Source organism: Narcine bancroftii, chromosome 5 (genome assembly GCF_036971445.1).
Source record: "Narcine bancroftii isolate sNarBan1 chromosome 5, sNarBan1.hap1, whole genome shotgun sequence".
Lineage (NCBI taxonomy): Eukaryota > Metazoa > Chordata > Chondrichthyes > Torpediniformes > Narcinidae > Narcine > Narcine bancroftii.
Window position 1 is genome coordinate 47,246,257 of NC_091473.1, and position 14,438 is coordinate 47,260,694.

General features: G+C 42.2%; 1 protein-coding gene across 1 annotated transcript in view; it reads left to right on the plus strand.

The window, feature by feature from the left end:
* LOC138765291 (collagen alpha-1(VII) chain-like) overlaps positions 1-14,438 on the plus strand; it is a 174,885-nt gene that overhangs the window by 131,147 nt on the left and 29,300 nt on the right. The window contains exons 32-37 of the mRNA XM_069942337.1: positions 2,653-2,822; positions 3,258-3,284; positions 7,780-7,806; positions 12,391-12,435; positions 13,534-13,647; positions 13,744-13,815. Coding sequence (XP_069798438.1) covers positions 2,653-2,822; positions 3,258-3,284; positions 7,780-7,806; positions 12,391-12,435; positions 13,534-13,647; positions 13,744-13,815 — 455 coding nt within the window. The remainder of the gene's footprint in view (positions 1-2,652; positions 2,823-3,257; positions 3,285-7,779; positions 7,807-12,390; positions 12,436-13,533; positions 13,648-13,743; positions 13,816-14,438) is intronic.

Here is a 14,438-nt window from a genome sequence, read left to right on the forward strand (position 1 = left end):
CTCCACACAAGTGGCTAAGGACATTTTAAATGTTTCTGCCAGAGCCCCTGCAATTTCTACACTAGCCTCCCTCAGGGTCTGAGGGAATATCCTGTCAGGCCCTGGGGATTTATCCACTCTTAATTGCTTTCAGAGAGCAGGCACTTCTTCTCTTTAATCTGTATAGATTAACTTGACTTCAAAGCTGGTTTTCCTTACTTCCCACAACTCTGTGCCCACTTCCTGAGTGAAACAGATGAAAAAAACTTTTAAGATCTCCTCCATCTGTCCCTTACTATACTTTTGCTCTTAATATACCTGTAGAAACCCTTATGTTTTTCCTTCACATTGTCTGCCAAAGCAACTTCATGCTTTATTTTAGCCTTTGATTTCTTTTGAGGTTTTTCTTGTATTTTTATACTCCTTCAAGTTGTCTATACCTGTTATGCACCTTTTTTCTTCTGAAGCTCCTCTCTTCTTCCAAAACACATCTCCAAAATCCCTTGAAAAACCAAGGTTCCCTATGCCTGTTAATCTTGCCTTTAATCCTGACAAGAACATACAAATTTCACCTTTATCCCAATCTATGCTTTCTAGATCCTTTCTTATTTTCTCAAAATTGGCCTTTCTCCAATTTAGAATCTCATCCCGAGGCTCAGAGGTATCCTTCTCCATAATTAACGAAATTATTAAGGCTTTATGATCTCTGGACCCAAAATATTTGCAAACACATACTTCTGTTAACTGTCCTGTCTCATTCCCTAATAGGAGACCCAGAATTGCACTCTCTTGTTGCTACCTCTATATATTGATTTAGAAAACTTTCCTGAATACATTTCACAAACTCCAAGCCATCCAGCCCTTTTACAGTATGGGAGTCCCAGCCAATATGTAGAAAATTAAAATCTCCTACTATCATAACTTTATGTTTCCTGCAGCTGTCTGCTATCTCTCTACAGATTTACTCCTCCAATTCTCATTGACTATTGGGTGGTCTATAATACAATCCCATGAGTATGGTCATACTTTTCCCATTCCTCAGCTTCACCCATATAACCTCAGTAGATGAGCCCTCTGGTCTATCCTGACTGAGCACAGCATTGATATTTTCCCTCTGAGCAATGCCACCCCTCTCCCACTCCCAAATTCTATTGCATCTAAAGCAAAGGAAGCCCGGAACATTGAGCTGCCAGTCCTGCCCCTCCTGCAACTAAGTTTCACTAATGGCCACAATGTTATAATTCCATGTGCCAATCCATGCTCTAACCTCATCTGCCTTTCCTACATTACTCCTTGCATTGAAATAGATGCACCTGACAACATTTCCACCATGTACAACCTGTTGACTTCAAACAGTGCATGCAATTTGCACATAATCTTTTCCCTTCTCCACTCCTCTATCTGCTTGGCCCTCTGGTTCCCATCATCCTGTATATCTAGTTTAAACTCACCTGAGCACCACTAGCAAACCTTCCCACATGGATATGTTCAGACGCAAACAATTTCATTGGTACAGGTCCCACCTTCCCTGGAAGAGAGCCCAATCATTCAGAAACCTGAAGCTCTCCCTCCAGTACCACGTTTTTAGCTATGTGTTAAATTGCATTATCCCCCTATTTCTAACTTTACTAGCATGTGGTATGGGTAGCAATCCTGAGATCACAACCCTGGAGCTCCTGTCTTTCAACCTAGCATGTAACTCCCTGAACTCTCCTTACATGACCTCCTCTGCCTGTTCCCTTTCCCTCTCCTGACTGTCACACATCTACCCTCTTCCTGCCTCCTAAGTGTGATAGTGTCCCTGTAACTCCTGTCTAATACCCCTCAGCCTCCCAAATGATCTGGAGTTCATCCAACTCCAGCTTCAATTCCTAACTCGGCTTGTCAGGAGCTGCAGTGAACACACTTCTTGCAGATGAAGTTGTCCAGGATAGTGCTGGCTTCCCTAACAACCCACATACTGTAAAAGGAACAGTCCCCTACCTTGGCTGCCATTCCCACTGTCTATGACTAGAGGAAAACAATATTACCTGTGCCCACCTGCTGAATCCTTTTAGTGCCCCTTTTTTAATTTCACCTCCTGCACCTCAGCCTTTTCTCACCAAAGCTCCTTGAGCCAAAACATTTCCACTCTGACTCAGACCATACCAACAATGACCACCCTGCTGCACAGTCCCTCACTTTTTTAGTGATGTTGGGGCCACCTAACCTCAATGCCCTTCAACAGTTGAACTCGATTGCCCAGTCAACTACTTCTCTGTCTTCAACTGTTGAACTTGATTGAGGGATATAGATAGGGTAAGTATTCATAGTCTTTTTCCCAGGACGGGGGAATCTGAAACTAGAGGGCGTAGATTTAAGGTGAGAGGGGAAAGATTTAAAAGGCACCTGAAGTCCACCATTTTTGCATCAAGGGTAGTGAGAATATGGAATGAGTTGCCAGAGGATGTGGTGGAGATGGGTACAATTGTAACATTTAAAAGCTGTTTATACAGATACATAGATCGGGAAGGTGTAGAAGATTTAGAAAGGAAAGATTTAGAGGGATATAGGCTCTCTATATAGGCATATAGGGATATAGGCCCATATAGGCAAGTGGTCGGCTTGGACAAGTTGGGTTAAAGAGTCTGTGCTACAGAACTCTGTGACTCTATGATCTTATCTCCATGTTAGGAATCCACATGTATGCTGTTGGTGTTGGGGAAGCAGATATCAATGAGTTGCAGAGTATAGTTTCCAATGGAGACTTGAAGAACATCTTCTATGCAGAAAACTTTGACTCGCTCACCCGGTTTGAAGGGGTCCTTGCTGATGTAATCTGTGTTGCTGCCAGAAAGCCAGATGTAAGTGACATTTCGGAACATTTTAATTTGGACCAGTGGACACGACATAAGAACTAAACTCTCCTACTTTCCCCACAAAATGAGTAATGTACTCATTTCCCTAACCTTTTTGATCATCTCAGTCTCAGATCATCTGTTTGGGCTCTAAATTCTGCATTTCCCTTACTAAACCTCTCTTCCATCCACTTTCTTAAATCCCACCTTTCTATTCAAATTTTGATCATCTGCTGAGTGACATGGTTTGTCTGAGAACGTGTTTGTCATGCGGCATATGGCTTACAAGTGCTATATAAATGTAAATTATTGTTATAACCAAGTGTAGGATTCTTGCTGTTAATTTTGAAAGTACTGGAAATGCAACATTGCAAGGAAAGGTTAATTCTGAATGTTTTTCTTTCTTCCCCCCACCCCCCCCCCCCCCCACCTTTCCCCTAGGGTCACTGTCCTACCCATTGCCAAAAGGTAAATATTAAGAGTTCTTCCTTCTTGAGCTTTTCAAGGTTGCATGATCTAACAATGTCATATCCTGCATTGAGTTTTCATTATCCTTGCTTTATGTCACTTGCATTTGCTACCCTTTAGGCAACCAGTAATAGCATTTCGAATGAAGACCAGCAAATTTGTGCAAAGGTGCTGATAGAGCTAGTTGTATTTGCTTGATAAGAATTCACAATGTACTAGATTATTAGTTACCAGACTTGCCCAGAACATCAGGGAATCACTGTGGTGGAGCATGCAGTCAGCGCACTATCAACCAAGATAGATGAATATGGAATTACAGAGCCAGGGAGGTACCCAGCAGAGAAATGCTCATGCATCCCACCGACTCCATGCTGACTGTCGAGCACCTACTAACAATAATATATTAATCCCATTTTTACTTTCTTCTCATTCTCATCAAATATCTCCAAATTTTACCACTCACCTGCGCACTATTGGGAGTGTACAATGGCCATTCAACCTACCAATCTTTGGAATGTAGGTTGAAACCAGAATAGTTGGAGGAAACCCATGTAGCCAAAGGGAGAACATGTAAACCTTATCTACGCCACACTGGAGGTCAGGATTGAACCCACGTCACTGGAGCTCCAACTGCACCACATGTTCATACAAGCAAGCACAGCTGCATATTTTTCCACAAAGTCTGATGATCAAAACTCTAAATAGGTTTTTGATCCATAGGTTAGAGCCATAGAATTCTACAGGCCATTCATCCCTTCTAGTCTGTGCTGACCATTATTCCATTAGTCCCGATGATCTGCTCCCATTCTATATCATCCAGGCCTCTCCCGTCCATGTATCTATCCAATTTATTTTTAAAACTTATGATCGAGCTTACATTCACCACATCAGATGGCATTTCGTTCAATACTCCCACCACTCTCTGAGTGAAAAAGTTCCCACTCATGTTCCCCCTAAACCTTTCCCATTTTTCCTAAAGCCATGTCCTCTCATACTTATCTCCCCCAATCTGTGGAAAAAGCCTACTTGCATCTGTATATTCCTCCCATAACCTTATAAACCTCTATCAAATCTCCCCTCATTCTTTTTCATTCCAAGGAATAAAGTCCTAACTTATTTAATCTTTCCCTGTAACTCAACTCTTGAAGACCTGGAAAAATCTTCTGATAACCTTCCTGTAGTTAGGTGACGAAACTGCACACAATATTCCAAATTTGGCCTCACCAATGTCTTAAACAACTTCAACCTAACATCCCAACTCCTATTCTCAATATTTTGGTTTATAAAGTTATAAAGATGCCAAAAGCTTTATTTACAACTTTGTCTACCTGCAACACCACCTTCAGGAAATAAGGCATCTGTATTCCCAGATCTGCAGTTCATGATTCTATTGTATTTCAAGATGGAATTTGTAATTTCAATCAGGAAGTGGCATTTTTGTTTATTTGTTACCTCAAAGAGATAGGAGTGCAGAAAGGGAATACTGAAGAAGATTGAGCTAAGATTGTTGGTTATTTTCTTCAGACATTTCCAAACTAACATTTTGGCCTACAAGTACCGGTGTGTCAGACCTCATCAATTTCCACTCCTGAAATATGACCTCAGGGGCCATGTTCATGAAAATAGGTTGAGGTCTGCAGAGCTTCGTGAACTCTGCCCATATTTGAGGATGATGAGCATGCTGCCTTCAGGAGAGTGAGTCCGAGGAAAATCTGTGCTGACCAACTTACTAAGGTATTCATGGATATCTTCAATATCTCACTCCAGCAGGGTGTGGTACCCACCTGTTTCAAATGGGCATCAATCATACTGGTGCCCGTGAAGAGTGTAGTAACTTGCCTTATTGACTATCAACCAGTAGCACTTACTTCAACGGTGATGAAATACTTGAAAGGCTGTTGTTGAAGCACATCAGCTTCCATCTGAGCAGCCACATGGATATGTTCCAGTTCGCTTACCGTACCACAGATCTACAGAGGATGCCATCTTATTGGCTCTACTCAAAGCCCTGGAACACCAGGACAGCAAAATGCATTCATCAGGATGCTCTTTATCGACTACAGTTCAGCATTTAACACCATCATCCCCTCAAAACTGATCAGCAATCTGCAAGACCTGGGACTCAACACCTTACGGCGTAATTAGATCATGGATTTCCTCATCTCCAGACCACAGTCAGTGAGGAGTTGTTAAAACATCTCCTCCAAAATCTCCATCAACACCTTAGCACCACAGGTCTGTGTTCTTAGCCCCCTGCTCTACTCACTTTACGCCTATGACTCTATAGATCAGTACGACAATAATACCATCTACAAATTTGCCAATGAGGCCATGGTAGTGGGTTATATAAAGAAAGGTGATGAGTCAGCATACAGGATGGAGACTGAAAACTTGGCAGAATGATGCACCAACAACAACCTCACTCTCAATGTCACCAAAACTAAGGAGCTGATTGTTGCCTTCAGAAAGGAAAGTAATTGCTACACAATCCAGGAATCATTGGGGGAAATCAGAGGTAAAGAGGGTGAGCAAATTTAAGTTCTTGGGAGTCACTATCTTAGAGGATCTTTCCCGGATTCAAATCACTAATGACATCATGAAGAAAGCACGTCAGTGCCTCAACTTCCTCAAGAGTTTGTGGAGGTTTGGTATGACACCAGAAACCCTGGCAAATTTCTACAGATACGTGGTGGAAAGTGTGCTGACCAGCTGCATCATGGTCTGGTATGGGGACACCAATATGCCTGAGTGTAAAACTCTGCAAAAGGTAGTGAACTTAACCCAGCACATCACAAACAAAACCTCCTCATTATCAAGAACATCTACAGGGCACGGTTCTGTCAGAGAGTAGCAGCAATTATCAAGGATCCACACAACCCAGAACAGACTCTGTTCTCACTGCTGCCATCAGGAAAGAGGTATAGGTGCTAGAAGACTCATACCACCAGTTTCAGGAAGAGCTGCTACCCCTCCACCATCAGATTCCTCAATAACAAATTCAATCAGGCACTTATTTAAGGACTCTTGTGTACTTTATTGATTTAAAAAAAATCTCTCTGTATTGCAGTCAGTTTTCTTACATTTGTTAGTATTTACAGTTCTTTATTTGTTTACATGTATATGCTGTGTACAGATTTTTTTGCACTACCAATAAGTGATAATTCTGCCTGACCTGCAGAAAGAGAATCTCAGGGTTGTATGTGATATCATGTACATGCTCTGACAATAAACCTGAAATTTGAATCTGAAAACATTAGCACGTGTATTGGAGAGGAAAGACAAAATCTAAAAAGATTAATTTGGAGGAGGTGAGAATAAATATTATACCAACCTCTTTGTGTTCTTTTATATAGAATAACTTCAAAATTCACATTTTTTTTGTTTTAGAGCCAATCCATTTCTCACTATTGCAATGCATTTGGTGCTCCAGTAGTTAAATCAGCAGATTATTACTGCTTCTCCTCCATTGCTGTAATGCCACCTCCTGCCTTACCTGTGGAAGAGTTTATGGTTCCCAAATTGGCTGCATCAACTGCCTCAGGACCTCCAACATTGGAATGGAAGCTAGTCATGCTTGCTCCATTGACTCTATCTAAATTAATGTAACCCAGATGCCTGGAATAACAATCCAGAGACTCAAGTTAAAATCTGGAATTTAGATGCACAGAAAGTAGTCTTAAACAATGTTAACCTCAAACAAAAATCTTATTAGATTTTCACCAAAGCCCATTTGATTCAGAAGTGTTTGGTGGAGGAAATATGATGTTCATGCTTGGTCTGATTTTTGTGACTCATTCCATGTAGTTCATTTTTAAATGTCCCAGTAAACCAATCCTTCAGGGATGGCTCGCCACTACCTTCTGAATTGGTACTCAGTGATGGGAGGTAAACACTGCTAGAGATTACCCTAATCACCGAATAAGCACAATAAAACAATACCATTCCCACCCATAACTAGTCTTATGCCCTTTCTGAAGCTGTAGGATGGGATCAACAGGAAGGTTAGAAGTTTGAACAAAAGAACAGCAGAAGCAAAGGACCAGCTACTTGGTCCACTTTAGACATTTAGATTCATGGCTGAACCCCATGCCTCTTCTGTCCACTCCCAATTCTGAATGCTATGGTGTCCAAAAAATAGGGTTGATCTCCATCTAGAATGACCCAACTGATTGCTCAGCTACACTCCTCTGTGGTAGATTATATTAATATTTCATCATTTGTCTTGGATGGAATTAATCTTATAGAGTAAGGGCTTTCCATCAAGTTAAACCTGCATCTGATGAAATGTTGGCTGATCCTCAGAGTTACTGCCATCCACCAGCAATGACCCCACATCCTAGATTTCCATAATGTTCAATTATTTATCAACTTCTATTCTTGAGTTACTCCATAGCCCTCTGGTGTTTATTATCCATGACCCAACTCACCAGCAAAGAAGGTATTTTGATAGTTTTCAAAATGATTCACAAAATTATGTATGTCTTCTTTCATGTAGGGTGAGAAAGGTGAATCAGGGATTACAGTAAGTATTATCTTTTATAAAATCAGAAATTTTTATATATATAAAAAAAAGATCCAGGGCTTGGATCATTTACCTTACATTGACATTCTCCCATGGGGACCTGGGGATTAAAGTACAATGACTCCACTGTATAAAATGTAATGAAATGTTAATATTTATTTGCCTGCACTTGTTGCACTGGTACCTCTTGGTGGTAAAGCATGCAGGTTTAGGGGTGCTGTTGGAGTAGCTTGTGTGAGTAACTCCAGGGTGCAACATTGCATTGTGCTATTTCAAAACAGGGAAGGAAAATTTATAAGGCCCTGGTGAGACCTCACTTGGAGTACTGTGAGCAGTTTGAAGCTTCTCATTTAAGAAAGGATGTGCTGACGTTGGAGGGGGTTCTGAGTGAGGTTCATAAGGATGATTCCAGGAATGAAAGGGTTATCCTATGAGGAGTGTTTGATAGCTCTTTTTCTGTACTCATTGAAATTTAGGAGAATGAGGGGGGGGGGGATCTCTGAAACATTTTGAAAATTGAAAGGCACAGACAGAATAGATGTCGAAAGGATGTTTCCCATGATGGGAGAGTTTTGGACAGGAAGGAACAACTTTAGGATTGAAGGGCATCATTTAGAAAAGAGATGCAGAGGAATTTCTTTTACCAGAAGGTGGTAAATCAGTGGAATTTGTTGCCACAGGCAGTTGTGAAGGCCAAGTCATTGGGTGTATTTAAGACAATGATTGATAGGTTCTTGATTAGCCAGGGCATCAAATGCTATGGGGAGAAAACCAGGGAGTGGGGCTGAGTGGGAAAATGAATCAGTTCATGATTAAATGGCAGGACAGACTCAATGAGCTGAATAGAGTTGAGTTGAACTGAATAGCCCATTTCTGATTTGATAAGTCATATTGTTTTATAGTTTATATTTGTTGAAATTAATGGCTTGTTGTGTAAACTCATCTGATTCTCCAACTGGGGAATCAAACCCATTGGCCTCATCTGCTGAATCAGTTCATGATTAAATGGCAGGACAGACTCAATGAGCTGAATAGAGCTGAGTTGAACTGAATAGCCCATTTCTGATTTGATAAGATGTATTGTTTTATAGTCTATATTTGTTGAAATTAATGGCTTGTGTAAACTCATCTGATTCTCCAACTGGGGAATCAAACCCATTGGCCTCATCTGCTATGTAATTCCAAACTTGAGGAACTGCAGTTGACTTTGAAATGATCTGGAAGGCTACTCAGTATCAAGAAGGTGATTCAGCCCCTCCTTCTGAAGGCCAGTGAACAGTTAAATTTGGGCTTGCTAGTGACCAAGGACCCATAAATTAGTAACATATTACCAAGTACTGGCATGGCCTCCAATTCTGTCTAAATTAGACAACAGTAGACTGTTTGTTCCAATCTCATTCTGGAGAGTAATTTCAGGACCGATTTACTTTATCAAGTATGGATGAGTGACCATAGATTCAAATTAAATCTCTTAAACATTCAAGTTTAGATTTATTGAGATATGTACTGATATACAAGGTTTATTTTGCATGCTATCCATACATAAGTACAACCCAAAAAAAAAGTTATATTGCTGGAGCCGCTGTAAAGGCAGTCCTGGTGTAGCCCTGCGGGGAGCAAGGAGCAGCAATACAACGGCCCTGCGGGGTCCAATGGCCATCAGGTCTGCACAGGTTTGAACGTCTCATTAAAGGAGCCAACATGTTCAAGTTCTTGTATAGCACATTTTTTTCCAATTTGCATTGACCAAAGTGCTGTACAAACAAAAGCAATCAATCAAGACTAGTACAATTATTTACAGGACAATGGATTAAGGTGTTATAAATATGCCACAATTGCAATAAATAGTGCAAGGCTGTCAGAGGTTTGGAACGTACAAAGGGTTTCAGACATTAAATGCTAATCACAGAAGGTACATCTTTAACCTGGATTTAAAGCATTTGAGGGAGGGGGCTAGTTTATTGGTCAGGGGGATGCTGTTCCGCAGTTTTGGGGCCACAACCGTGAAGGCTTAGTGCGTGGAACAGCCAGGCATCCTGCGGTAGCTGATCTTTGGTGCTTAGGAGTGAAGTAGGGCATAAGCAGAGTGGAGATATGGGGGGGGGGGGTGGTGGGGTTGTTGGGCAAAGTCATTGAAGGCCTTGAATATAAAAAGCAGCAGCTTAAAGTTGATTCTGAGCCACACCGGTAGCCACTGGAGGGAAGCCAGAATTGGGGTGATACCATGTCTCTTTGGCATCTGTCAGGACCCTAGCCATGGCATTCTGAACAAATTGGAGGCAGGTTAGGGAGGACTGGCTAATCCTAGTGTATAGAGAGTTAGCGTAGACCAGATGTGAGAAGATAAGGGCATGAATAACCCTTTCAGGGTCCTTGAGTGAGAGGTACGGTTTTATTTTAACAATGGTGTGGAGCTAAAAAAAAAAAGCAGGGCTTCACCACTTGACTTGACCTGTTTGTCAGATTTGTAGCCAGGGGATTTAACGTGAGGTTTCATAAGAGTGGATCGATTACCTAGGAAGTTGTGTAATGTTTTGGTGAAATTAGGGGGAGCTGAATAAGATGATCTCAGATTTTGCCTCATTGAAGTTGGAGGAAGTTGCGGGCCATCCAGCATTTTATTTCTTCCAGGCAGTTGGTGAGGTTGGTGATTTTTGACTGGTCATATGGTTTTAGGGGGAGGTAGAGCTGGAACAGTGTAACAGTGGAAGGAGATGCCATGTTTCTGCATGATATGGCTGAGGGGGAGCATGCACAACAAGAATGGAGCCAAGGATGGATCCTTGTGGAAACCTGCAGGAGAGGGTGGCTGAGGCCAATGTGTAGTTGCCCATGTTGACCGTGAAAGTCCTGTCAGTGAGGTAAGATTTGAACCAGGCCACGCTACTGATGCCAACCTCCTGCTGGAGCCTGTCTATCAGAATAGCATGATCAACAGTGTCGGAAGCTACGCTGAGGTCTAGGAGCATTAGAACAGCAGCACCGTCTGAGTCCATAGTGAGGAGTAGGTCATTGTATACCCTTAATAAGGCTGACTCTGTGCTGTGGTCGGCTTCGTATCCCAACTGAAACTTTTCTGATATTTTAATTTGGTGAAGGTAGGGAGATAGTTGGTTAAGTATTACTTTTTCAAGGACTTTGGAAATGAAAGAAAGTTTTGAAACAGGTCTGTAAATTTTGGGGATAGTGGGGTCAAAGTTAGGTTTTCTCAGGAGGGGCTGAGCCGTTGCATGTCTGAAGCAGGGTGAGAAAAAGCCAGTGGCTAGGGAGCTGTTGATGATGGAGAGGATGCTTGGACCCGTAATGTTGAAGACATCCTTCAGGATGGTGGTAGGGATAGTGTGAAGGGGGCAGTTTGTAGGTTTCATGGTAAACACAATCTTTCTGAGAGTGGGTAGTGTGATGGACTGAAATTGTCCTGATTACGTGGACAGAGCTGAGGTCCAGTGTCGTTACGGGTGATGGAGGGCGGAATAATTTTTCCTAATGTTCTCAATTTCTCGATGAAAATTTAAAAAAAATTATTCACATTTGTCGGGGAATGTGTCCAGATTGTAGTGTGTGGAGGGCCTACAACCGAGTTTATGGTGCTGAAGAGGACCCTGGGGTTATGGGAGTTATTGGCCATTAAGTTAGCGAGGTATTTTGTTCTCTCGGGTTTTTAAATGAAACAGTAGTTCCAATTAAATCCCACAACCATGGGGTCTGCACCCAAGATGGCAGCGCCTCTGATTGGCAGCAGCCATGAGGAGTTGCAGATTCCAGGGCAATGGAGGATTGGTGTAGGGCACCAACCCCTGCCTAAGAAGGAGAATCAGAGGAGATGACCCATGGAACACTGACCCTGGCAGCAGACCAATGAGGGGGCTCTGTGGCTGAAAGACCTACGCATGAGATAGGCTGCTGGCATCTTGAGGCGAGGAACCCATTGAGGCTGTGAGCTGCTAGAGACTGCTTCAAAACTGGCTGAATGGGTACCATGTATCAGAACTGGGTGTGGAGGCTGCAGAAGCGCTGAAGGTGAGTCAATGGACACTTGGTGTCTCTGGGGGACTCTTTTGCTTCTCTTTCTCTGACTACAAGAGATATTTCAGGCAATTTCTGCCGATGGCAAATCTGTCTGCCTTACAGCAGGCAAAAGCAATTTTGTGTAATATGACACTGTTTTATCTTGAATCAGTTCAGACTGATTAAGGACAAAATTGTTTTGTTCGTTCACTAGTCTGATAATGGTGAGCAGGAAAGTATCCTGTGTGATTTTTACACTCCTGATGCTTATTCCCGATAGGAGAAGAGACTGGGCTGGGTTGAGTGAGTCATGTGTAGAATGTTTTAGTAATTGTACATTAATGCCACATAGCAAAATTACCAAAACAAAAACAGAAATGCTGGGAGAATGCAGCCTCTTCAAAGAGTGTAACCAATTAACATTTCAGATGAGGGACCCTTTCTCAGAACAGATTGACTGCCTACTTAAGCTTATCCCAAAATGTTGGTGGACTTGGTATATTTTTTCCTTCCACTATTGTCTTGCAGCCCCTGGTATCTTTATTTATAACATTCCATGTTTATTCTGCTCCTCAGGGAAAACGAGGCAGAGATGGTTCTGATGGACTGAATGGTGAACCTGTAAGTCTTGTGTTCCACAGTATTTCATCTTTCCTGTAACATTTGTTGCCCACATCCTAACTTCTGGTCATCCATCATTGTGCTCACTGACCAACTCTTGATCCAGCCCTAACCAGCCTTGTTCTATAATTTAGTCCTGAGGGCAAGCCATCCTGATAGTTAAATGAATTTACCTGAATCTCCATTGCCTGTTCAGACAGGTCTGCTTCAAGCAATGGGTAGCACGGTTGGTGGAGTGGTTAGTGCAACACCAGCGATTGGAACTGGGGTTTGAATCCCACACTATCTGTAAGGAGTTTGTATATTCTCCCTGTGTCTGTGTGGGTTTCCTCCAGGGGCTCTGGTTTTCTCCCATTATTTGAAGCATAATGGGGGCAGGACGGGCTTGTGGACTGAAATGGCCTGTTACTGTGCTGTATGTCTAAATTTAATAAAAAGACATGTTTCTGTGTCTGGCCTGTGCTATCACATGTTTACAGACATGGTCCAGCACCTTGAGGTTCAAATAATATTTATTTTCTAATAGCTATCAATCTCTTGAACCTCCCCTCATTATACCCAAATGACAAACTAAACTGGCACCACAAAAAGACCCGTCTGCACTATTTGAAATACCACTTTTTATTCTTACACAAACTGTACCTGTAATTATTTATCATTGATATATCTTTTTAATTTATTATCTATTTCATACTGGGATCATTTGGTCTATACTATTGCTTCCTTTTGACAAAAGTACCTGTTTGTTGCATTCTGTATGTACATTGTACAATATTTGTGACAATAAACTCAACGTCATTATCATCTCGGCACTGGAGTCTAGGCTTGCTTTGTGTGATATTAGGCATCACTGAGCATGCATAGGTTCCTTTGTGTGTTAGGAGCATCTGCCCATAAAACACCCACTTTATACAACTTGTAATGATTTTCTTTTACAATGAATTGATGTTGGCTTGAGGAGCACTCAAAATCCTGGTATAACACTATCCAATTTCTTGGTTTGCTTTTCTGAAGTGGATAGAAAGAAAAAAAAAAGTGTGAATGTGCTGTATTTAAGAAGCTCTTGCTGAAATAGTAACCTCAGGTTGTGTTGACCAGGGTCGGCCTGGTTTGCCCGGACCTCGGGGTCCAATGGGACCAGTTGGGCCACCAGGGAGGCCAGGCACTATCGAAGGGATCCCTCCAGGGCTGAAGGGTGAGAAAGGGGACCCGGTGAGTACATGATGTGCAGTTTCTCCTTCTCGTTCATTGCATAACCTTGTTTTTTTTGGATAATCCTCTGATTCATGCAATGTTTCTGCTTTTCAGGCACATCCAGGGAGGGATGGGACGCCAGGAACCCCCGGCAGGCCAGGAAACCCAGGCTCTCCTGGACCACCTGTGAGTAACTCGTACACCGAGGTATACCCTCCTACCTTCCCAGGGAGATCAGAAGCCTGGTGTCTACACTCATGTTGACCCATAAAGTTGTATTCACAGAAACATGTCCACTGAGTCAGTGCTGACCTCTAATCTCATGTTATTCACTTCTCATTTCCAACATTACCCTCCTCCCGTAGAGGTTGACAGCACGGAAACAGTCCCTTCAAACAACCAAGCTACTCTAATTTCCCTGCTTTCTGATTAGATATCTATAAATCTTTCCCACCTGTCCTTTGAGTATAACAGTTGTCTTCACTTTTTCCACTTTCTCCAATAGCTTGTCCCACATATCCACCGCCCTTTGTGGGAAGAAGGTGCTCCCTTTTAAATCATTCCCGACTCGCCATAAATCTGCACTCAAGTTTTAGATTCACCTACTCCAGAAAAACAGCTATGGCTATTTACCTTGTCAATGCTCGTGAAAATTTTATAAACTTCCATGAGGTCCCCTTTCAGCCTCCTATGTTGCAGGGAGAAAAGTCATAGCTGATCCAGCATCTGCTTACAATTCAAGCCTATCAGTCCCATTAACATTCTCATGAATCTTTCCTGCATCCTCTCCAACTTAATGAAATCTTTCC